This window comes from Poecilia mexicana, unplaced genomic scaffold (assembly GCF_051168715.1).
Source record: "Poecilia mexicana isolate PSO_F unplaced genomic scaffold, ASM5116871v1 scaffold_12, whole genome shotgun sequence".
Classification (NCBI taxonomy): domain Eukaryota; kingdom Metazoa; phylum Chordata; class Actinopteri; order Cyprinodontiformes; family Poeciliidae; genus Poecilia; species Poecilia mexicana.
This window is the reverse complement of record NW_028263381.1, coordinates 1711083-1737707: the sequence shown is the minus strand read 5'-3', so window position 1 is coordinate 1737707 and position 26625 is coordinate 1711083. Positions and strand designations below refer to the sequence as shown.

The following is a 26625-nucleotide window of genomic DNA, read 5'->3' as shown; positions in this document are numbered from 1 at the left end:
CAGCAGCTTGTACAACAATCATCAGTGTTTCCATCACAAACGTACCGTCTATGTTCTTACAAAACACACACACACACACACACATGCACGTACACGCGCACACACGCGCACACACACACACACCCACACACACACACACACACACACACACACACAACTGCCAATTCTCTATTAAATAGGAAATGAAATTAAAATCTTAAATGAATAAGCTTTTACACGTCACTAAAACTCATAGCAGCAATGGATGTAAACAGTTACTTGAAGTATCTTCATTATTCATCTATGGTGCCAGCACTGGAGCGACAAGGCCAGGCTCCTTGGGAGCTGCTACGTATGCGGCACTTTGGGGAAATTGTGGACTGTGATTTTACAGAAGAATTATGGATCCAACAAGGTTAGAGTGACACATAACTTTTTATAAACAATGAGATGCTGTGAGAGCTCTGGTGGAACCAGCTGCACATTATCTGAATAAATAAATAAACTATCACTTTCCTGCCATTCCTTTTTATAGTTTTCGCCAGTAGTAACATCCGGCTGTTGATCACATAACTCCTATAATGCAAAAAAAAAAAGTTCCCTAAGTACATCTACTTTAATAAGGCTACAAAAACCATCTCCTCCTACTATAAAATCTGTTATGAAAAAATGTGAGTTCTTTTTAAATTGTTCTGTTTTCATTAAGGAAACTGATTTTTGTAAAGTCAATTTGTGCAATTCTATGTTTGCTTTCTGCTTGCAGGAGACACTATAATCATGGAAACTGGCAAGATGATAAAGTTGGTCCAAGAAGAAGACAAAACTTCTTTTGTCCTCTTTTATTTCCTTTTATCAATTTCCTTTTACTGATAAAAGAAAATTTAAGCCACAACTTACAAAAATATTCAGATGATATTCAGTCCTTATGAAAGATGGACAAGAGGCAGAGATCTGGTGGAACGCTTTGTGTCATAGTGTGGGATCAATTATCTCATCCTCAATGTGAAGACATCAAGAGATGCTTGTAGACTTCAAGAGAAATATAAGGAATATAAATACTGCGGTGTTCATCTGGACAACAGACTGGACTGGATAACTTTGAAGCATCAATAAGAAGGACAGAGTAGGTTGTACTTCTGGGGAAACTTTAGGTGCTTCAGTGTTTGCAGCAGTTTGTGTAGCATTATCAAGCAGGGATGTTAGGTGTATCAACACCAGCTCTGCTTGAATCCAACTCCAGTCCGTTTGTCTAGATTCTACACACCACCCTGAACTCTGGTGTGGTTCGAATGCGTATGTGAACACCGTGTGGTTGATAGAGGTGGGCAAATTGATCCAAAATATCGACAATACCGATACCAAGTTGGTATGAGTATCGGATCGATACTTGCGAGGTGAGATTGATACTTCAGTTCCAGGTTACTAATTTGACATTTACTTCACTTTTAGTACTTTTTATCAACTTGACCTAACAAAAAAAAAAAAGTTTTGTTTTGATTTATTCTCACATTATACTTTTTTTTACTTTGTTTATTCCAGAAAAGACACACACACATATGTTTATTATTGTTTCTTGTTGTTTATTGTTATCATTAATAAAAGTATTTTGTGGATGCCTGTAAATATTGTCCAAATTCTGTCCCAGGATTTTACAAAGCATTTTAAAAGCAAAAACCACTAAAACACCTAACGGTCAGAAGTTTGCTTTTATACCAAACTTAACAAAAAGTATCGATATTCATGTTATTGGTGAATGGTGGCTCTGTATTTACTTGGTATCAGATCGATACCAAACTATGAAGAACCGCCCCCCCGCGCCCCCTCCCCCGCCTAGTGATCGGAGACCGCTCAAAAGGCGGGGAGACGAGCAGGGCATTCCGGGTAAAAACAACCAAAACAAACAAACAGCCTAGCACTGACACGAGAAATGGCTCATGATCTTTTATCAAAGACAAAAGAGAAATCCTACAACCGCTAAAGTCTGACACCACTCCATTGTTGTTTACATTTTGCGATGGAAGTTGGGGTGAGGGTCTTCTTCAGATTGTTCTTTTGTGTTGTTTCCTTCGGTGGTGTTGGTGCAGCGCCACCACAGCCTGGGAGGGGGGTAACATATTTTCAAAGGTTTTGGTTTGTTTCATACAGGAAAGAGAACCAGAGCTGGAAATGGAACAAATGTTGCACATTTAGTCTCCAGTTGAGCACAGTCTACATAAACCAGCTCAATAGAAAGAAATTAAATGAAATTAAAGAAAAATGTTTTTTGGTATTTGAAAGGAAATGACTCCAATGACTCTTATTTAGCTTTAGGTTAAACGAAGAAAAATGAAAACAAGACATGCTTTTCAACATCAGTTTGAAGTCTTTTTAATATTGTTTTTAATACTGTTCTTTAGTTATTTTACATTAAACTTAAAGCTCATTGTCTAACAGTAGCAGCCCATGGAGAATAAGTGCAATATGTATTTTTTTTTTACAGATAAACAGAATAAATCAAAAAGTATGTTTCTGAGAGTATTTTATGTGTGATGAGTTATTCTGCTGAGGAGCAGGAATCCAACTGTACAAATAAAGAATAATAACTACACAGATTTATCAAAACATGTTGCTGTCCCATTTTCTATCCATTCCACTTCATGTCACTGTAACACAACCAGACAGATACTCAACATGAAACAGACTAATGTGTACAATATTAACACGGAGTACATTATTATAGACACACGAGACACATGTCCTCCTTCAGTGTCTGAGGTACGTCTTGTCCTTCTGTCCTAGCAAGACACTGCGTTTCCTGTCCGAGGGAGTCCAGTTCAGTCCAGCTGGTCTTTACATCACACAGCAGTGAAACAGTTAATCTGAGCTCAGTCTGTTGCTCTGCCTGGCGGCCTCATCTGAGGCTGCACCGGGTTGTACAGGAAACAGGAAGTAAACATTCCCAGGATGATGCCGTCGAGGTACGGTGAGCCTAGGCAGAGCCACAGACCGATGTGTACTGGACCAGAGGGACGGCCAGGTCCAGGTACTCCTGCGAGGGTACGGACAAAGAGTTAGAGCTGATTTTCAACTTTAATAAGGTGACACATTAAAACGCATTAGCATCATGCAAGAGGCTGGTTTAAAAACCTTTAAACTGAAACAAAATGAGCTGCATTACATTCTGCCTTGTCTGACAGATAAACTGGCCAATCAGAACAGGCTGCGTTGTAATGGATGAAGTAAAGGTGAAGAAACTGAAAGTAAATATTTTAAGTTATTGTCACCACTTTGTGACAATAAAGTCACAAAGTGAAAAGTGTTCTTCTGTAAGTTTTCTATAATACCTACAGAAAAACAGTCCCACAGCATCATGCTAACACCACCATATGCAACAGTTGGTAAAGAGTTCTTATGTTTGAAAGCTTAATCTTGATTCCAGAACTGTCCACCTGACTCTGGAGTTTTCTCCCAACTTTTGTTGTCACCATTTTGTGGACTAACATCAGCGCCACCATGAGGAGGATGGAGAACTGTGATTTATCGACAGATGATGTAAACTGCTTGTATGGGGAAAAAAATCTATCAGTTCAAAAAGCTAACAAATAGATTCATAAACACAAAAACACAGGACATTATAAATATCATTTCAGTTTGTTTTTGTTTGCTTTATAAATGCACAATATAATTCCAGTTATTATTTAATTAATTATATAATAATAATAATAATAATAATAATATTATTATTATTATTATTATTATTATTATTATTATTATTATTATTAATTAATTAATTAATTAATTAATTAATAGTTTTTCCCCCATTAATTACTGTTCTTACTTAGTTCACTTATTGAAAATGTTTTTTCAATTTTAGTTGTTATTTTGTTAGCTACGATCAACTTTTCTAATTCTAAAAAAATCTACAGATCTTTGATCTTTGACAAGTTATTATAACATTCCTATCTATGGGCCATTGGTCGACCTGGTGACCAATGGCCAGACAGCTCCTGTTGTGTTTGTGAAGAGAAACGACCAGTCGCATCCGATCATGATTATCAACCCCAAAGTTAAAATATCTTTTCCCTCATTAAATACACCCTAAAACCTTCAGTGCACTTCACAAAACAATCTAGGTGAATATGTGTTTGTATTTGAGGCTGCATATGTAATTTTGACCAAGTGTGGATTCAATAAAGAAAACTTTTACACCCAAGTGTTACATTTAGAAATCATTGAAACTATATGCTGTGTAATCATTCTCATCCCGGAAAAAAAACATTCAGATAAATCCGACTGGTTCTGGTCTGCTCTGCATGCCCAGAACCAGAACCAAACGAGGAGAAGCAGCATTCAGTTTCTATGCACCACAGATTTGGAATAAACTTCCAGAAAACTGTAAAACAGCTGAAACACTGGGTGCCTTTAAATCTCAACTTAAAACCCACCTGTTTAGAGTTGCTTATGGCTAAATTAGGATTAGAGTGTGGGCTTTGATGTCTTCAATGTTTTTGATGTTTTTAATGTTTTTATCTTTACTTTTTATCTTTTTTTAAAATCTCTTTATGTAAAGAAGTTTAAAAGGTTTGAGTCCTTGTCAAATGGTGGTTTGACTAAGGTCCTACAGAAGGAAAGGCTTGTAGAGCCTCTTATTTTCGAGGAGACCCCATAAGGGCAAGTCCTCATGTGGATAATGTTTTTATTTATTCATTTATTTATTTTTGTATTTTTAAAAAAATCTCTTCATCTTTACTTTAATTTCTTTTTATTTATCTTTCTCACTGTTTCTTTTTCTTAAAATCTCTCTCTTTCTCATTGTTTATTCACTGTCACATGCTGTTTTTATTTTAATTATGTAAAGCACATTGAAATGCCTTGCTGCTGAAATGTGCTATACAAATAAAATTTGATTGATTGATTGATTGATTGATTGATTGATTGATTGATTGATTGATTGATTGATTGATTGATTGATTGATTGATTGACTGCAGATGAATATAAACAACAATTCCTCCAAAGTTGTAAGTTTGTTACCTGGTTGGCCATATTGGAAAGCGTTCGATCCAAGTCTTCTACAAGCTGCTGGAAGGTGGGCCTCCGTGCTGGAACAGCATGCCAGCATTCCCTCATCATCAGATACCTGAAATATTAAAAATTATAAAGACAGCTGTTTTAGGACATCTGCAGATGGAGTTAAGGAGGAGGAAAGCCAATGTGTGCATGCACTCACAGCTCCTGAGTGCATGCGGAGGGTTTTTCCATGCGGTGTCCCTCCTTCAGCAGCTTAAAGAGCTCCTCTACGGGGACCCCGGGGTAAGGAGAGCCTCCCAGGGTAAAAATCTCCCACAGCAGGACGCCAAAGGACCACCTGCAGCAGCAGCAACAGCAGCACATAGGATCAATGCGTGGAATGTGGTGGAGATTGAACTGCAAACTGAAGTTCAGGTTTAGAAAAGTGTAACTCTGCAGAGAAATTATCTGATGGAAAAGTAATGCTGGGCAAACATAGATGACTGAATGCAATTTTAGGCATTAACTGATAAAATAAGCTAAATTTTAAATTCAAAAACTCTTTATAGTGCAAAATTATTGAATAAACATATGAACTGAACAACAAAGATATTTATTGTGTTATTCATTCAGTTTTCCAGAGTTTCAGGAAGCTCTGATCATTCATGGAGCTTCTTTAGAAATGTAGACTGTGGTCACTGACATCACCATTAGCTGCTACATGTTTAGCATCAATATGCTGTTTTAGGCTTGAATAGCTTTGCTGATAAGCTAGCTTTTTTTTTTTACCAAAACTTGAACACAGCAATATTCTTTTCCAGCTTCCAATCAGATCGTTTTTCGAAGAAAAAAATTAACCCCTAGTGGCCCAAGAGCAGCGGCTTTGCTTGTCCATCACTGCTGTTTGCGGATGTCGCTTGTGTAGCAGATTTATGGCGTACCAGAAACAAGTATACAAAGGTTCCAGCTCTGGATGTTTGTAGGTATTTATTTATTTTTTTAAGTGATTATTTGTGTTCAGTTTTTAATGGGTTACAATCCAAGTAATGAATTAACTTAAGTTCCAACCCCAACTTTCACACAACAATCATGCCTTGCATAGATTTGCGTCAGTCTCCTGCTCCAATTTTTGAGCTTTAAAAAGCTTGAAAGCACTGATACTTAAGAGAAATTTCAAAGATGGTATAAAATAGAAAAACTACTGTACGTAGTAGATAACTCACACATCACTTTGGTGTGTGTATATCCGATCGAACAGCGCTTCAGGAGCCATCCATTTCACGGGTAGCCGGCCCTGCAGGCACATTAGCACATTAACATCTGGTCATACTGTTAATAAATCTACAACAAGCTTCCTTTAAACAGTCAGGCTTACATTAGTGGTCTTCTTGTAGTAGTCAATGTGATGGATGTCTCGAGCCAGGCCGAAGTCAGCAATCTTCATCACATTGTCCTCAGTGACCAGCACATTCCTGGCAGCTAAGTCTCTGTGAATACACTAAAACAAAACAGAACCAGTGAGTGACTGCTGAAATCACAAGTTTTTTTTTATTATTTAAAACAATCATTCCAGAATATGACTGGAGGGAAGGAGAGTCATCCTTCAAAACCCGGCTTTATAGGCTAAGCTCACAGGTTTGTTAGCCAGATAAGCTAACTGAAGTACAAAAAACCAGACAACTGACAGGAAGTCGGTTCTGTCTGACTCTAGGTTGATGCCATTGTCGATGCTCCATTTTATTCTTTACTTTATCTCACCAGGTTGGATGTTTTTTATGTAATGCAATTGTAAAAACTTGTAGGACAAAACCAAATGATAAAATATAACAGCCTACAGATTAAAGCAAAAACTGAACTGAGGTTATTTTATTTGTTTGTTTGTCAAATTTTATACAAATAAAATTGTATAATTTGCCAGTATAGCTTTTTAGAGGTTAGACATGTACAATATGTAACACTGTTTTTTTTTTCAGACCTTTTTTGAAGCAAGGTAAGACATTCCTCGAGCCACTTGGTAAGCAGCAGACACCAGCTCCCTGATCTCCAGACTGCCCAGGCTAGCCTGCCGCAGGCCGCTCCAGTACTCCAGCCCGACGGGCCGACGAGCGCGCAGATACTCCCTCAGATTCCCCTGAGACGCGTACTCCACCACCACATACAGAGGGCCTGATCCAGGGAACAGTGACACATCCGGGGGAGAACACGCTGGTTAATGAGCAGAACTCTCCCCACACAACCCAGCCGTTTAAAGACTTCAGCACTTACCGCCCTGAGTGCAGGCGCCCAGGAGGTTGATGATGTTTTTGTGTTTCCCGATCATCTTCATCATCTCCATTTCAGAGATAAGGTCAGACAAGTCCTTCTCCGTGGCGTCCGCTGAACACAACAACATGTCAAAGATTAGAAGATCTGCAGCAGCAGGGAGCAGAACAGATCAGCTGCAGGACATAACTTTTATTAAAAAAAGTTTTTTTTGTTTTTACATATTTGTTAAAATTATAATTATGTTTTGACGATATATGACAGACAATCTGTGGAAGAAAAAAAATCGATCTCCTCTGCCTTTTCCCAGTGCTCCCAGTACTAACTACACCAGTAACTACTGCAGTAACGACCAATCAGAGCCAGGAGGAGGGTCTTACAGCTGTCAATCACTCCCATTCTCACCCCCATCCACTTTGCTCTCTGATAGGCTACATCTGCTTCACTACAGCATACTCTGTCATAAATGCTAAGGCTAGTTAGCATGGCCAACGATGAAGGTGGCCATGCTAACTCCTTTAACAGTGAGCACTGATTGGTTGTTTTTGGTCGGGAGCGGTGCATTTCTTCAGACAACAAATGGAGCTCAGGGAGAAGGTGGAGGAGATTACAGATTATCTGTCTCATATCATATTGTCACCACACTGTGACAATTTTAATAAATATAAAAAAAACATATTTTCGTAAAAAATATGAACAAAAAATTAAAAAAGAATAGCTTCTGTCATCTCTCACCTTTGAGCATCTTTACAGCCACTTTGGTTAGACGTGTGGGTTTGTTCTTGTCGATCCCGATAGCTTCAGCCAGCACCACCTGACCAAAGCAGCCCTCTCCCAACGGCTTCCCCAGGGTAAGCCTGAAACAAATGCAGAGGTGTAAAATTATGCTGGACTAAAACACAAAACACAACCTAGAAATGAAAGCATAAATCAGACACTCAACCCTCTGTAGACAACGGGATGTACACCAATAAGACCAGTTAACACTGCAGTGACTTTAGACTTTTCACCATAGAGGATCAATGATGAATCTTCTCTAAGGTGGAGGATGTTTCTTAAGGTTTAGGGTTTTAAGGTCTAGTTCTTAAGGACATTGGCTTTATTAATTACATCATGTTCCTCCTCCATAAGTGGCTCTCCAGCCCATGTCAGTACAAGACTGGATAATGGTCACTAAACAACCACATTTTCCAACCACAAAACCTCAATATATTTATAGTTTTTTGTTTTTAACAGACCGTCAGGAAGCAGAGCATAACTGTGAGTGGGAGGAAGATGATATAATAATTTTGAATTTGGTTTTGTAAGATTGCTCAGATTCAGGTTGGAACACCTGGACATCAAATTTTCCAAGTCTTGCCAAAGATCCTCAAATAGATTTATGTCTGGACCAGCAGCAGATCACCTCCTTCCACCTTTTTGCTTGGTCGCATAAATGTGACATGGTAAACTGCCAATGCTCTTTGTAAAATGAAACTTTTGTGGGGTATGACTACTTTTGAAGACATTGGGTAAAGACATACCGTTCACGTGGCAGCTCCCATCCAGGATCGTATGGAAGTTCGTATTCCGACACTCCAGCCAGGATGGTGGTGGCAGCACTGGAGAGACGCGACGGATGCATCAAACACATCCCTGACTGCTGGGAGGTCGAGGATTCAACTGAAACCTACAGATATAGACTTAGTATCAAAACAGGAAGACAATGAAGAGGTGATCTGAACGCTCACTGCCAGCCAGCCTCACCTGTCTCCTCAGAGGAATGCTCTTGGCTAACTTCTGCACTGCCAGCTGGCTGTTAAAGTCCCTTTTCTTCTGGGCGCAGCAGAGCCTACACATGACTGCGGAGACCGTCAGAATGATGATGACGAAAAACCCCAGGCAGTAGATGAAGATCTCCAAGTATGTCTGCGAGGGCACCGGTGAGGGCAGTAACTCTGAGGAGAGGGAAGTCATGGTGAACATAGAGGAGAGAGTCTGAATTATGGTGTGCATGGGTTCCATGTAAACATACCATCGACCACAGTGAGCCACGCCGAGTGGTAAGACACTCCGATGGAGTTCTCTGCCAGGCAGGTGTACTCTCCAGCATCATCCAGGGAGACATTCTTCAGAGTCAAAACCTCCATGTCTTTTTCTGTGGTATTCAAACCTGCAGTCTGACAGCAACATAGATATTAACTCCAGATCAGAAACAAACAGAGAACGTTCACAGCTGGAACCTGAAACAGACATACAAACAGCAGCATTCACAGGGAACGCAGGTGGATGTAAAGTCTTTAAATAAAAACCTACAGTTTACTCAGTAACACAGAAACATTTCTCAGAGTTGGTATAGTTAACACTACTATACTAAAAGAATAGTACAAATCTCAATTTTCAACTTGAATGGTAAATAAATCTTCTGTAATTGAGAAAGAGGCTGAAGTGTTTCTCCTCATTATCCCACCACTTCCTACAAACCCAATCTGACTGTCTGCTGACCAGAGAAAGAAAAATGAGACCAGTGCCATGCAGCAGAAACCAGCTCAGCCACCACTATAGTAAATCATTACAGCCCACTGGCATGCATCAGCCACAGGGCCTAAAGATCCTCTTCTGCATACTGACTGTAACAACTGTGTTATGCTCAGCTTCCACAGAGCGGTACGTCATGGGCCGGTGCAGTTCGGTGCTCTATTTTATGGTCCAGAGTATTCAGGAGAGCGGCTCCAGCAGCAGTTGGACTCTCACTGGACAGGCGGGGTCAAACCCAAACCCTTTAATTTGGCGTCATTCTAATGCAACGACAAACGTGATGCATTTGTATGCCTCATGTCTGTCGAAAGCTGTAACATTTTTCCATCCCCCAGTCGATAGAATGTGTTGTGTGACATCAGTGGCTCCACCTTAACCATACAATTATCTTATAGACCTGTAGTCAGTGCTGCCAAGTCTTCTTATCATCAGCGACTGTGGGCTTGTTTTTTTTTTTTTCTAAAGTCATTTGCAAATTTAATGAGGTTGCTGGTTTTTATTTTTTGAGGACTAGAATGTTGCAGTTAATTGAGGGACCCGGGGGGCAGTGGGGCCATATCACTCAATGTAGACTCAATGGAAGACTGAAAGCTCCATCTAACGGCTCGATTCTGTCTTTACCTCAAGAGACCAGTACACCAAATCCAACAAACACTTTCATTGATACAGTTAGGGTATCAATGTCTTTGCTAAGCTACAGATAAAGCTCAGACTGATATTTGCTTAATTTCAATGCATTGAAACTAAATTTACAAAGAACACCACCTGTGTGCTTTGCGTACCTTGAGAATCATGACGAATGGGTGTCCGTCTGGTCCCTGTTTGCTGCCATTGACGGTTATATGTTTGAACCACCGGATGTGAGGCTGTGGGTCACTGAACACTTTGCATACAAACTCCACATCGGTTCCAACAACAGCCGTCTGATTGGCCGGCAGGCCCGCCTGCAGTATGGGTCTGTGAGGAGAACGCTCTGCAGCAGAGATGTTTGGACAAACGTCAGATGAAGGTCAAAAGCTGCATTTAGTAACACATTTCAAAACGTCCAGTACACTAAAGCGTAAAAACTCTATTTGATATACAGTAAATATACTAGGATCAGGAATGTCCTGTGTTGTGTTTCCCAAAACTTTTGGAAAGGAAGGCTATTTTCAACCCTAAGGTTGAAACCCTAAGGTGTTGGAGGAAGAAAAGTGGAAGATCAGAAGAGATTGGACGAAGGACAATCTCTTCTGATGCAGAAAATTGGTGAGACACAGGAGGGCGCTCGGTACAGAAGGGTCATTCTGATGCCCAGAACATCAACATTTCTCACCGATTACGTCCAGAAGGAAGGTGTGTTTCAGGCTGCCATGTACATTCTCCACCACACAGGTGTAGTTCCCTCTATCAGAAGGAACCACTGACTCCATTATGAGCGTCCCCATGTGTTCTCTGAACTGATAAAGAGCAGAAGATTTAATACATCTCTTTAAAACCAGATATACTGTTCCTACTCTAGTTGCGTTTCCATTGACCGTATAATTGCACAATTTGACATTTTGCAAATAGGTTTGCTTAGTTTTTTTGAAACATGCCAATTTAAAAAAAAATTATATATATATATATATATATATATATGAAGGTTGAACGCCCCTTCACAACACACGAGTCACATGATTAACAACCGGATGTTGGGACTGACTCAAAAAGAAGAAGACAGGAAGTAGTTGGTGGGATAATGGCACGGCATGTTTTTTTAATGACTTACCACATGAATAAACTTATATTGACAAAGTTTTGCGCACATTTGTAATGGAAACGCAGCAACTGATGTCAGACAGACCTTGAACCCTCCGATTCGTTGGTCTTTCCTGAACTCCATCCCGTTCTTGTACCAGCGCAGGCTGGGTAGTGGATTCCCGGTTGCTTGACAGCGGAACTTGACGGTCCTGCTGGCAGGCACAGCATGGAGCTGCTTTTCCATCTTCTCTGGCATCACCCACTGCGGCGCCAGCGCTAACGAGGAGGCACCACAACATAAACACGATAAAATCAGCCATTCACAGCTCAACTGCTTTCAGGCAAAACCTAACAGGATTGAGGGAATTACGTTGGAGCTTTTCGTTGCTTGTTGACATTTCATTGGACAGTTTATTTTCCTCTGAGGATGACTCTTCATCTTCTTCGTCTTCAGAAGACTTTGCTGCATCTGTTTTAAAAGAGATTTAGAATAGATTTCTTTAATAGGAGAAACAGCCATAAAGGTGTTTTAAGAGAAATAAAAACAGCTTGAGGATCCACCTCTGACCTCAGTGCAAAGAAGCTTTCAGTGTTTCTGCTCAGGCTGCTGCAGCAGACGTACGGGCGCTATTGCCAAGCACAGTTACACCCCAACCACTTCACAGACATCCTCCCCATTAATCTGGACCATAACCAACAAGCTTAAAACACACACATCCTTTCAGCCGGGGGAGATGGGCGATGTTTTATGTTTAAGATGGTGTCAGTACTCCTTTAAATCACCTAGATGATGTTGCATATCAGAAGAAAAAGCAAAAATTGAAGATGGAAGAAGTGTGCAAGTTGATTGGTTACCAAGCAGACTGGAGAACATTACTGCCGAGTTCTGTTTTTATTCATTACAGCAATGTCTTCATCATTCATGGTATATTTTTAATACAAATTAAGCATAATATTATGATGTGCATGGAGTCCCTTACACAACAGACTGTGCTGTGTGTATCCTGACACCTTTCAGTTACCTTTTCAGTCATTTGGGCTGCAGCTATGTTAGGTTGAACGCCCCTGTTTTCCTCAAGACACCTCGGCTCCCATCCTGCAACTGGTTGTTCCTTACGTGGGACATTTCTGAATCACTTCTGATAGGTAACTGCAGCAGTAGTAACTGCTGTAATTAGGTTATAATGTATGGTCTGCAGTCATACTGGATCGTTAGGTCTGAGTAGAAACTGACTTTTTCAATTGCTTTGCCATTGATTTTCTTCAAAGGGGGAAGCTTTATGTATTTTCTAGACACATAGTAAAGGTTTTTGTAAAGGTGTATAGCACATCTTCAGCAACAAGGTAATACAAAGTGCTTTACAAGAATTAAAAGGAAACACAAACAAAATAACAAACCAAAGAAAAGAGCAAAAGAAGAAAACTAATCTAATGTTGATCTAAAGTATGTAAACTAGGTGCTCCTGTTCAGGGTTGCTAAGTATTCTCTGGTCTAATTCCATTTCTGGGTTAGGAGAGCAGAAGTCTGAAAAATAGTCTGACAACGTTGATCCAAAAGTTTCCTCTTGGCTTCTGGTCGCTGCATCTAAATAGTGAGTACTTTACAGTTTCTAATAAAATAGACTAAAGAGTGACTAATGTAATTCATTTTCTGGATTAAAAGTGAGTCTGTATAATATTGATCTAAATAGTGCGTACTAAACAGTTTCTGATATTATTAATAGACTAAAATAATCCTTTTCTGGGTTAAATAGGGAATACTCCACAGTTTCTAACAGGTAAACTAACAAAAAAGAGGAAAGGACACATTAGGGCAGATGGAAGCATTCAGACGAAACAAAGGGAAAAACAAAGACATGAGTGAAGGTGGTGACGTCACAGGGCCATGAAACCACGTTGCTCAGCCTCCCGGCAGAAGTCCAATAAAGGTGTTGTTATCAAGGAATGTCCTTGGGAGCACTCAGGTCCACAGCTGCTTGGATAACAGAAGGTGGTGAGGTGGGAAGGAGCATTATGTTTAAATATCTTCAAGAAGATTGGAAATATGCAGCCCTTGTAAGGCAACATGGGGAAAGCCAATTCATAAACAGATTGTCTTAGGTCGGGTAGATTATAAATTTCAATCTTCCCTAAAGTCTCTCCGATACATCTCAGTTCCCAATTATTCAAATTAGTTTGGTTGTTCCACTGAGCCGAAACTGGCAACTTCTCTAAGATCGATTCCATCCCATTAGAGAGTTTTAGAGTCCTCAGCTGGCCTGAGAGTCTCAGCAAGACTCACATCCAACTTGCGTCTCTGTCCACACCAACAGTCTGAGTGTTTGCTAGTTCAGCCAAGTCTTTCATAGATTTGTCGATAAGCCAGGAATCCACAAGCTCCAAACAGCAGAAATCCTGTTATCATGAATAAATCCAGGGTGAATCCCGCCGGGTGTGTCCCCGCAGAACGAGAGGGACAAGATTGTGCCATTTTATAGCACAATCAAGTAACTTTGTTACCTTCAGTTGTAATAAAAATCTTATTTATATCAAATATGACTTAAAAGAAAATTGTCTTTGCAATTTAACGCCTTGAAATTGTGTCTATTTAAAAACTCCTTCTCTTTCTGAAACTCCGCCTCCAGAAACATGGCTCCTCTATTAATCTTTAACAACGTTTTTACCAGCGTTTATACTTCTCAGAGTGTTGCTCTGAGAAGTAGCTCCTATAATGAGCTCAGCAGAGGCTCAGTTCCACCAGGTGTTTGCTAATTGCTGCTGGCTAGTCTGAAGGAGCTCTGTGAGGCAGAAACTTGGAAGCTCCAGCTCCTGAGGAGGAGCTTTGACCTTGAAGGCAGGGCTAGGTTAACACAGATGTTTGGACAGCTGAATGGTTGCCATGGGAGATTCAGGGATTTCGTAAACACTCATGAAAGAATCAAAGCAACACTCCAGGTGTGTTTTTGATGAGGGCTATCATTATAACATGATGTAAAGCTCCAAAAAGTATATTTTCCACAATACTGCCCTTATAATAGAAACTCTCTTTCTGAGGCCAATGTGGTCAATCTGACTCTGAAAGTTTGTCCAAAGTCAGTGACTATGGTCACCAACACTGACCACAGTCACAAATGTGCAGCTATGGTTCAAACACTGACCACTTTCTAGGCATGATCAGAACTTCTGTTTCCCTCTGAATTCGGAGGAGTGGTGTGATTTCAGAAAGCACGCAGCAGAGCGGAGGGAGCAGGGAAATTGAAAGCAGGCTTTGTTTATAAAAGGGGGCTGGAGCAGAGAGACGAGATCTGATGGATTCTTGACTGAGATGAAAACAAGAGTTTACAATGGTGCTACAGACAGTCAGCTGGAGCCCAGATGGTTGGTGAAACACAACCAAATACACACAGGCATGCTAGATGTATACATGCATATTCATAAACAGACGGAGAGAGGAAGGAGCATAAATGGTGCCTGAAAGTGCAGCTTTATGCTGAGCCGGTTGGCTCAGTGAGCCCATAACAGAGAGCGACAGGGTGCATGTGTTCCTGTGTTCCTGTGTCTGGACGGAATCTACAGACCATAGCCAGCACCCACAGAGCCAAACCATGGTTACACCACAAAAAAAAGAGAAGAAAAAAAAAAGAAAGAAAAAATCCCTTTAACCGTTTTCAGACGCCTCTGAGCCAAAATCAGCCGAACCTAGAAAAAATCGCCATCCTGTTAAAGAATTCATTCTTTTGGAAAGTTTTATAGCCCTTTATATAAGAGCACAAACTGAAAAACACACAACCACAGCTGAGATCAGAGACGAAAACAAAGGAGAGCAGGAGGGACCTATGAATGAGAACCAAACAGTTCAAAAAGAGCTGACTTCATTGAGCATTGCTGCAAAGGAGCATGGGAAATCAGTTTGAATGATGTGAATCCAGAACATGAGGAGATGATTACATTCAATTTGAATTTTATTTTGTCAGACAGCAGAAAGCCGATTCAGATTTTGTCTCAGATTAATTTAATTAATTACTGTCTGTCTCTTCCTACATACAGTTTGAGCGGTCAGGAATGTAGCTGAGTAGTTGGTCCCTGAAATGATTATATGTACTGGTAAGTTTTGAAAATCATTTATCTTGTGACACTAATCAGTTCCTTCAGGCAGCTGTGATGTCAACTATTAATCCAAATTCACTCATCATTCGCAAATTTTGCGCAAACTTGCAATTTTCATCTGTCATGACAACTTTTTTGTAAATCTGACCAATCACTGTAACATTTTCTGTATTTCCCTATTTTCTGACCAATCACAGAAACTCAGCTGAATTTTGACCAATCCCCTTCACCCCCTTCTAATTTAACTTCCTGTTTCACAACATCTCTTGAAAACCTGTGAGATGAAAGCATGAGTGACGCTAAAGAGCAAATTAATCTTAATCTAATTAATCTGAGATGTTCTGAAGGATTTGCTTCTACTGTGTCTACAGTTCATATTAACCTGAATGAGACAATATGGAATTATTCTTTTGCACTTTGACCTCTCCTCAAGACAGCATTTGATTTGTATCAAGCTGCTATTTCAAGAAGAATTCTGAAAATGTTCACTGTAAACATGAACCATGCTTAAATTCTGTCTTTTTTGGGAAGGTTATGTGCAGCAATTTCACCTTTTTTGAAAGACGGCGAAAATAAGACTTTAAAAGAATTCATAACTTTGACAAATCTGTAGTTTTAGGCAACAACAATCACAAAAAACCATCATGACATCCTGGAGGGACTGAGTAAGCCTAACTGTTACTCAGCTCTGAGCCTTTATGGAGAACAGTGAAGCCAAGCAAAACAACTCAATTGGGACTGAATGGTTCATAAAAAACACCAACCATGAATGGTTTACTGGTCAAGGTTTGGGACACAGTGAGCTCTGTAATGTTATGCATTTCGGCACCATAGTGAGAGCAGAGCAGCAGGCAGGCCGGTCATGGGAATGCTGAGCAGTAAACACAAAGTGACCTCAGCAGCAGCCTGCTTCAGTATGCTGTCTGCCAGCGTTCCAGATGCTCTAGTACCGATGTGTGTCTTCAAACAGATTTCCTCTCCTGTTGCTTTTTATGTTGCGCTGAAATGTCTCAGAGCTTTAAACACGTGTTAAATCAGACAAAGATAACCTGAGTAAATGCAAAATTTAGTTCAAAAATGCTGAATTCTCTTAAGAAGAACTGAAGCTATCCCAGCCAGCTTAGCCCTGTGCTTCTAGCTGAACAGTTTTAATTCATTCACACTGTGCAGAACAGCATGTCCGAGGTCATGGGAGAGCATTTATACCAGATTTAATTCCAGACTTTGACTAGGCCAATCCATAACCTCCATTTTAGCTTTTGAGCCATTCACAGGTTTATTTGGGATTCAGGTTGCTGATGTCCTTTTTCTGAAATGCTGTGTTGGTTTTGCACCGTCTATGCATATAACAGGATGCACAACTGAAAAGAGTTCCTCTTTTGTCTCGCCAGTTAACAGAATATTTTCCTAACATATAATTTTTTGGAGAATATGAAATAAGCATTTTTGTTCTTTTTGGTCTGCAGAAATCTTCAGCCTTGGAACCCTTCTATGACTCATAAACATGAACCTTAGCAGAAGCAGTGAGGCCTGCAGAGCTGTAGTTATTCTGAGTTTCTTTGTGTAGAATCATACCTTCAATATGAGACTCCTGTCTGTGCTTGGGTCCATTTTTTACACAAAGTATCACACAGACAGAGTGTGATTTTTTCTTTTTCACAGAGGTTCTAGTTGGATAGCTTTGTTTCTTTAATAAACGAGGTCATCATTTGAAAACAGCTTTTGTTTGTTGCCATGGTTATCTTTATCTTTTTATCTGACATAAATGTTGAAGATTTCAAAACTAACTTTTCTGTGTGAAGTAGAAGAAATCTGTTAGGGGAAAGCTGCAATAGGTAACATTTCTAAAAGTATTTATTTATTTTATATATTTGTTCAAACTGTCCCTGTATGTCCTGACAGAACGGAGCTCCTCTGCCTCCTCCCTGTGGTCCTCCGGCTCAGAAACAACCAGAAACAATCAGAAGGTCACGGCACAGTGACAGTTTGAACAAATATGTAAAACAAATATATATATTTCTGTAAAAGTGACCTACTGTGGCTGTAACAATAGTAAGAAAGAGCTGAATGAGACTGTGACCATGTGCAAACACATGTGGTACACATGTGGTTTATGCTAGCAGCAACGCATCCAACGTGTTGTCTCATCTATCAAAACATCCCTGCAAAACTGTTCAACAGCCTGTTAGAAAAATAAGCAGGACCTCCCAGTTACTGTTGTTTACAGAGCAGAACAAAACCAAAAACCACAAGCCTGGAACTAGGAACCAAACAGAACTGTGTTTTTTATGGCCAACTTTGCATTTCTATGAGTTTTACCCTCAATCTTTAACTAAACTCGATCACATGGCAGACAGCTGAATTACTTTATCAGTTGTTGTTTCTGTGCGATAAAACACACGAAGGCTCTGACCTGTGTCTGTGTCTTCTGTGGCTGGTCTGGACTGGACCTGAACCAGCAGCAGCACCAGGACGCACGGAAGCAGGAAGCAGCGCCGGGAATCCATCACATTTGACTGCATCAACTCACTGGGACTTTTGCGCTGCAGAGAGAAGAAAAAGACAATGAAATTAGACTCACAATGTGATTAAATGTTCCTACTTCCTTTAGATTTTTCCAATCTTGAGGCGCATTGGAGTTTTGAAAAACATTAGGAACTCCCTTCGTTTTATGGAACAATGAAAATCTCATTTAGGTTGAGCAACACATGGAGTTCTTCTGATTCTTTCAAGAAATGTACAGATGCACAGAGTCAATTCCCAGTAAAGCCATTAAAACCAGAAGGTCTGGTTTCCCTTGACCAGCTGGTTCTGGTCAAGTATAAACTAATTCTGCATCAGCTGGTCATTTAATTTAAGTGTGAATGTTTAATGTCATTATTTATCTGGAGGAACTGTGACCACAGTCAGTGGTTTTTGTCACTATGGAGAAAATGTTAGTTATAATTTAGTCAGTTAGAGTTTATCTGTTTGGTGTCAGTCAACGTAAAAGCTGCCCAGACCCAGTGGACTTATGGGACACAAACACATCAATAACATCCTTCACATATAAAGTGTCCTCTGTGGAAGAGCTTCTGAAAAATACTGATCTAACTGAAACACACAATCCTTAAATAAACACTGCAGTTTGACTTCATCACCAAAATAAAAGAATCTGAATAAACATCAATAACTTTACCAAGCAATTATTTCACTAAATATCTCTGTTATGGAAGTCCCAACAGAAAATGTATGTGAATCTGTGATCCGACATTTTAATAAACCTGTTCCATAATCCCATCATATCTCCAATATATCTGACGGTTACATCAATATATGGCCGGTTTAGAATGTTTCTGGTCAGACTTAGGAAATAGCTCAGGACCCTATACTGGACTTTCTCCCTACAGGGTTGGTGACAATAGCCCCAGACTCTAGAACTGGACAGACAAGATCTGTCCAGGTTTATAATCCAGGTCACAACAGAATTTTACTTCATTTATAATCTAATTCTTCACCCGCTGAATCTAACTGGATTTTTACTCATTCTTCAAATTTAAGATGTTCATCTACAATAAATCCCAAATATTGATGTTTTTAAAATCAATAAGCAAAATAATAGGCCCAAATCAAAAGGTAAATGTCAGTGTGTGACTCAGCTTTCAAAAATGAACTTCAGTTTTATCACAATTTGTCTTTAGCCTCATTTTGTTACACCAAAAATAAACAGCACTTAGCACTTTCTGAAGATCAGGTTCATTCTCAGTACTCAGCACATTGTCATCTGCATGCAGTCACATACAGACCTTCATATCACCCACAATGTAAAAGATACATCTCTAATTTATGGTGAAATATCAGAAGCTGTGGTTGCCAGAATTTACCATATTTTGTCATATTTAGTGAGATTTACTCTCACTCCCACATCCACTTCTTTACCGTTACCAGATAATTTATGTATAATGCAAATAGTAGGAGACAGGACATCACATTGTTTAACACCTTATGTGAGCCAGCCTGTCCTGAAGTCATTCACATGAACACAAAACCCATACATGTATTAATAATTAACTAAACTGAATGAAAATGAAATGGAGTTGAATATTTGAAAATTTGACAGGTAGAAATGGATTATTACTGGATTTTTTTGGGCTCTCTTAGTCAAAATGACAGACAATAAAAAGTCCAGATCAACCTGAGTTCTCAGCATACATCTGAACCAACAGCAGAATGATTTGATAAGAAAAAAATGCATCCTGGGATGTCCAGAGTCCAGAACTAAATCTAACAGGAAACTCTGTTGAGGCCACCTCTTCAGATGACCTTCATAATCTAAAAGATTATGAGACCCGGGAGTTTCTGTTCTGGCTGGCAAGTGGAGAGTCCTACAGGATATATTGAGACAAGACGTCATGATGCTCAGCTCTCCACGATGTTTTTTAAGGAGCCACTTTTCCTCAGGATGTCATTCTGGCATTTATGTTTTCAAAATAAATTGTGAAAAATTCTAAAAACATCCAAACAGATATGTGTTTTTTTTTACTTTATTACTTTGACAGATGTCATTTCAGCGTCATGAAACAAATCCCAGCCTTCACAGATTTTGTTCAGACCTGAAGAAATCCCAGCAGGAAACAGACAGAGTGAAGAAAGCTGTTTACGCCGTGAACAGAGCTGGTAGAGGCTGCAGAAGGGGGACAGTAAATGACATTCATCATCTTATGAGGCTCATAAACAAAATGAGGACTGTTTGGCCGCCCTCGCCCGAGCGTCTCATTACAGCGTCTGCGCCCGGCGCACTGCTGCGTGCATGCAGAGCACATGCATGTGGTTGAGGGTGGAGTGTGATGAGCAGAGCAGCGGAGGATGCCAGCTTCATGCAGACATAATTAATGCGCTCAACACACACATACACACAGACAGACGCCTGTTTAATTACTGTTGAGTCTTTGTTGTTTTATACAGAAGATTCACAAGTGATCAGGCACCACAGCAGACGCCTTCATTCACATATTCAGTAAATGCAACTTGCTGCACCCAAATGAAAGCTGGAGCTGTTTGGATCAAACTCCATGCTAACTAGAACACTACTGTTGTTGTCGTCTGTTTTACATCCCTTGTTAGTTACTTAGTTAATGTCAGGAATAAACCCAATTATTTTTCACTTCTGTACAGAACTTGTGCTCACTGTTGCTTTCCACATGGTTAAAAGAAATCTTTATTGCCATAGCAGAAAGAGCAAAGAGTCAGGGAGAAGACATTATACAACCACACTATAAAAAACAAAACAACTGGTAAACGTACTGTAGAAATGCAAAGGAATTTTCCGTTATGATTTTAACAGGGTTATTTTCTATAATTTGTCCTTTACACTTTGCATCATGGGAACAAGAACCTTTAGACAACGTTAGCAGCTCTTGCTAACCAAAACCAGGAGCATCGACCATTTGGAGCTAGATTTAAGAGTTGGATTAACCTTTTTGGCACATTTTTGGTAATATAAAATAAATTAAAAATTTGTTTCTGAGTAAAATATTTTGAAATACTAGTAGTTAGTTGACTTTGGGAGACTCATGCCAGGAAGAATATTATAGAAAACCTATTTTCTAATCTTATTCTAACAGAGGTTTATGGCTCTAGTTTTGGTCTTTACTTCATGGGTCACTCACTTTTCCACAGAACCCATTTTTTTGTTTTTAGTTTCAGTTTTACTCAAAAAACAGAAGAGCTCAACATATCATTTTAAAATGCTATGTATGCTCGTGGTTATAAAAGTAAGACGCGGTAACCGCAGGATTTGTTTTTCAAACTCCAAACACCATCCACCGTCGTCTCATGATGAGTTACACTTGCTAGCTAGACTTTACTTGTTCACCTTAAGAACAATATTTGCCACGTAACTCTCAAAAATAAGAGGACTGTGTTATGGCAAAAATAAATAAATAAATAAATAAAAGTGTTAAACTGTGACCACAACTTTTTGGAAAAGCTGCTGCAAAATCAGTAATTTTATGCCACAAAAATCATAAAGAAACATTGAAGCATCCTGGAGGGACCGATTAGCTATACCAGCAGAAGAAGATTAAATAAAAGGTCCTGTTAAAAATGCCGGATCTTGGTAGTGTATTAAAACCTAGACGATGATAAATCATTTCATTCTTTTTTTGCACCTTTTCCATCACCAATAACCTGAACATCCCAGCTTAAAACAAGCTTCAGTGTTTTATAGAAACATTTAAAAAACCCAGTCCAAATAAAAGCCAGCAGATCTAGTTGATATTTTTCAAGCTCCACCTTTGACCAAAAAGCCACGGTCCTCCGCATTCTACAGCATCAGAGGGATTTAAATTTAAAGCAACACACATATTACCAGAACTGGATGTCCTTCCAAAACTGACAAAAAGGTATAGGAAGTGTGTAACACACACACACACACACACACACACACACACACACACACACACACACACACACACACACACACACACACACACACACACACACACCCTACCCCACATCATGTTTGGGATGTGGAGCAGAGTGGCAAGATGGAGGCGTTTCCTCACGATAAAAACATCCAAACCCCATTAAGCTTGACAGACTGTTATTTTGAAGTAAAAAGGGAAGTATCTCCCACATTATACTGATGTTGTATGTATGGCAATCTTGGAGGAAAACGTGTTAGGAGCTGAAATATTCTGAAGACTGGGGTTGGGTTCTGTTTATAGAACAATGGTTTCTACATGCGTTCCAGTTCAGACTTCTATAGCTTTCAAGTCTCTAATGGGATTTTCTGCTGGTTTTATTGACATTCTAGTACCTAACATTTGCCTTGTTGAGTTTTATTGTTCTTTATAAAGCAACAACTGAAACACTGATAGAGATGGCTTGTGGTTTTGGTATTGGACATCTGAACCAATGTGGATTAATTCAAAACTTGGACTGCCTTCTCCTGGATTACATAGAGATCATTCAAATCCTAGTTTATGAACAGAGATGATTAGATGCTTTTTGGTAATCTAAATCAAATTCAGTTCATGAACCTTTGGTCCAATAGTTCAAATCTAAACATATATGTATTTGTGGGTAAAAACAAGCTCATTAAAATGGATGTGATCTTTAAGTGTGTTAACTGAAAAAGCCTAATTGATTGATGAGCTGGACAGAAACTCGAGCCTAGATGAGGCAAACTAAAGATAGTCATAATATACTTTTAAATCAATGTAAAAAGTTCATATTTCACATTATGGAAAAGTTTGATAAGCATGTATGCTGCACAGCGCAACACTTCACAATAAGACATTACGTTGTGTTTGTATTATACAGGACTGCAAATCTCCAGGAGAATGAATACCTTTGCACTGTATTAACGCTTCGATTTCCTGTGTGTCAGACCAAGCACAGTGACACAGCTGTCAGAGCTGCTGCCTCAGAGCCAGAAGGTCCTGGGTTGAAATGTGGGCCGGGCCGAGGCCGTTCTGGTGGACCTGATCCAACTCTCCAGACAAGCACATGAAAAGATCTGGAGCGGAACGAAGCAATTGGACTGAAAAGAACTTCCCCGGCTGCACAGCGCAACAAAAACCTGCATGGAAAACCTTCTGAGGACTCAGGAGCATTACACAGGCCTAAAAATCTGACGGAGGTAAACAGAAGTCTGACCCAGTTGGTGTGTGTAGGTCCTTGTGTTTTCTCATCTGGGTCTTAAAAGTCTATGTCCTGGTCTAACTCAGTCTGAGCTGGAGCCCTCACCTACACACCAGATTCTGCAGCCGGCTGGCAGCTCCTCATAGCTCTCATACATACCAGCTGCTCATGGCTCCCATCCATCCAGGCTGGAAAATATACACACAAGTGCCAAACAGGAAGTGAGGCAGAAGGCTGTAAACCTTCCACAGACTTTGTTTAAACCATCACAGAGAAGAGAGCAAGTCAAGTTTAAAGGGGAAAATGGTCCAGGTTTGTTTTGCTTCAGACCCAAAATTCTTGAGGGTTTTAGAGGAAAAGTGACTCACCTGTATCATACAAACTCCACATATTACAGTTCAGCATGAAAAGTGATGATTTACCATCCTGAAATATGGTGTTGGCTTTAAAAAAATCAGTTATATTTATCTATGTTTAGGAACAAAGCCAGTGTTATAAATAATCAGCTGCAGTTCTGAAGCAGTAAAGCAGGACTGTTCAAAATGTTGGAACATGCACCAAAAAAAAAAAAAAAACTTTTAAAAATTTTTTTTCCTGCTCAACAATAAACTAAGCATGAAATATTTTGATTAAACAAATAAAGTAGATTTCTCTTTGTAGGAAAGGAATTTGTAAAACATTGTAGATCCAAAATTCAAAAGGTTTTCACGTTTTCCTTAAAGAAGAAAAGGCAAAACTTACATTCATTTATTTTAAGATTTAGTCCTCTCAGCAACAAAAGCAATATTTAGATCAGCCTTTATTTAGAAAGTTTTAACATAATTAAAACCAGATTTTGGAGCTCTAAAGTCTGCTTCAGTGTAGAAATCAATGAATAGATGTGATCCAGTCTACCAAGAAATTAAAGGGATAGCAGAATGTTTGGCTATTAAAGGGGAAGTATTATGTAAAATCTGCTTTTTTGAGTTTTACACAATATTATAATGTTATTTCATCATCAAAAATTTACCTGGAGCATTGTCTTGATACTTTCATGCATATTTAAGAAATCCTTTAATCTCCATGGCAACCATTCAGCTGTGCAAAACACCTGGGTGAACCTAACCCCGCCTTCGAGATGCAGCTCCTCCTTTGTGTTGCAGCTATAAGCTTCTGAGCTTCTGCCTCACAGAGCACCCCTTCCCAGTGACTGCCCCACTCAGCTCCTTCAGACTAGCCAGCAGTAATTAGCAAACACCTGCTGGAACTGTGGATCTGCTGAGTTCATTATAGGAGCAACGCAGCTAAAAATGTTACTAAAGGGTTAATAGAGGAGCCATTTTGTGATGACTTCCTGAAGGCAGAGCTTCAGAAAGAGCAGGAGTTTTTAAAGAGACCCAATTTAAAGACGTTAAATTATAAAGTCCATTTTTAAAGTAATATTTGATAAATACAGCATCTTACCTTCAGCAGAAACTGAAGGTAAGATAATTACTTGATTGTGCTATAAAATTGCACAAGATGCCTGCAGAATACATGATACTGCTCCTGTAAAAGACAAATACTTTGTGTTGCATCTAACATTTTTGTAAGAACATTTTAATTTCTGGGTCATTGTTTTGTTCTAATTGGAAAAAAAACATTTCCATGTGCATCAACCACCTTCACTGCTGGGATAAATTTAAGTCATTCAGGGGCCGCACAAAATCAGTCATGGAACGACAAATGGCCCCTGGCCTGCACTTTGGACACCTCTGTTCTAGAGTCAAATATAACATATCAAAATATTCATGTTAAATAAGAAGAACACGACAGTAACATTACCACAATGCTTCACATGTTTAACAGATTGACACAAAGTAGCAGAGCAGGGAAGTGGAAGAGCTTAATAATAAACAAAAATAAAAACCTAAAGAGTGTGGAAGACATTTGTAGCCATCTCCCTTTACTCTGATGCTAGAAAAAAAAATCCAGTGCAACTCAATACCTGGCCAAGGCATGGCTGACCAAGTAGAGCATTTCCATACAGAAGCAGCTGTGGTAACCATGGAGGAGCTGCAGAGATTCACAGCTCTTTGAAGCCAGCTCACAGACACAGATCTGAGCTTTATGGGACAAACTTCAGCAGAATAAGAGCAACAAGGAAGATATGGTTGAAAAAACAAGCAAGAATACAGCTAAGGAAATGCAGAAGAAATATAATGGAGGCAGCATCATGCTGCGGGTGGGATTTTCTGATTTTCTGATTGGAGGTGATGAGACGGATGATACCAGAAGAAAAGCTGCTGGAGGAAGCCAAAGAACAGAGCCTGGGGCAGATCTGTCACTTCCAGCAGGACAACACAAACACAGAGCCAGGGCTGCAGTGGAAGAGTTCAGATCAAAACATAAACAACTGCTGAAATGGCATAATCAAAGTCCAGACATAAACCCAACTGAGTCTGTCACAATACAGGTCTCCATCCAATCTGACTGAGCTGCTCTGAAAAGAGGACTGACCAACTGTCAGTTTGATGTGTGAAGCTGATGGAGTCATTCCAGGGAAGACTTGAGCTGCAGTGGAGCTGGGTTTTATCCTGATTTATAAAAATATATTTATATACATGGAAAAGCAAAGCATGCACACTTTGCACTTCAGGATTCTGCACTACTTTGTTGATCTGTAAGATAAAATCCAAGAGAGCACACAAAGGTCTCTGTATATGACTAGAGATGATTATTTCATATGTAATACAGCTTCATTACCGCCTCTTCCATTTATACTGCGGGACGTTTACTGAAACGAATCTGTCGGTTTTGAGCTGATAAAGTTATTCCCTGAACATCTGGACACTTTTCTGCTCCAGTGGCTCAGATCCATCCGCTCCACCGCGGCCCGCCTGCAGCTGACAGTCAGAACCCACTGAGGTCCAAAGATCTCCGGACTGACAGAGGAAGTGATCCGGTCCGGCGAGGCAGACCTACCTGTACGACACGGTCCAGTTGGCAGGATCCGGAGCCCAACACCGAGTTCGTCCGTCCGTACAACCATGAAGTATGAACTTTCCAGAACTACTGCGAAAGTCCTGCGGCGGTCCGGACGGGCTTTATGACCTCCAGCTGGCGGTAAATCCCGGCGGGGTGAGTCCGAGCCAGCCGCTCTTCTTCCTCTGGAGAAAAACGTGGGAAAGGCGCCACTGGTAGACAGAGTTGTCTCAATAAATAATGGAACCCAGAAGAGACGCCCACAGTGGGAGTTTCCTCTGGTCAGAGCCCCCCACCCCGCCTCCCAACACACACACACACACACACACACACACACACACATACACACACACACACACACACACACATCTCCATTATTTTTACCGGGGCCTCCCTACCAGGAGCCCCTCGCTTCGGGTTTCCTGCTGTTGTGGGGACACACACTGTGTGTTTCTTCAGCGACTTCATAAGATTTAGCGACATGAGGACAGCGACTCCCATTC

General features: G+C 40.0%; 1 protein-coding gene across 1 annotated transcript; it reads right to left on the bottom strand.

Moving 5' to 3' along the window:
- Positions 1-2330: 2330 nt before the first annotated feature.
- fgfr1b (fibroblast growth factor receptor 1b) lies at positions 2331-26352 on the bottom strand. The gene is made up of 17 exons (XM_014994959.2): positions 26123-26352; positions 17967-18096; positions 11838-11936; positions 11571-11743; positions 11061-11184; positions 10528-10718; positions 9243-9387; positions 8975-9165; positions 8752-8897; positions 7964-8085; positions 7232-7342; positions 6942-7132; positions 6342-6464; positions 6190-6260; positions 5187-5324; positions 4991-5096; positions 2331-3007 (listed from the first exon to the last, which is right to left on the bottom strand). Exons 2-17 carry the CDS (start codon positions 18073-18075, stop codon positions 2948-2950), a joined length of 2100 nt encoding a protein of 699 aa, XP_014850445.2. The 5' UTR covers positions 18076-18096; positions 26123-26352; the 3' UTR covers positions 2331-2947.
- Between the last annotated feature and the right edge of the window lie 273 nt (positions 26353-26625).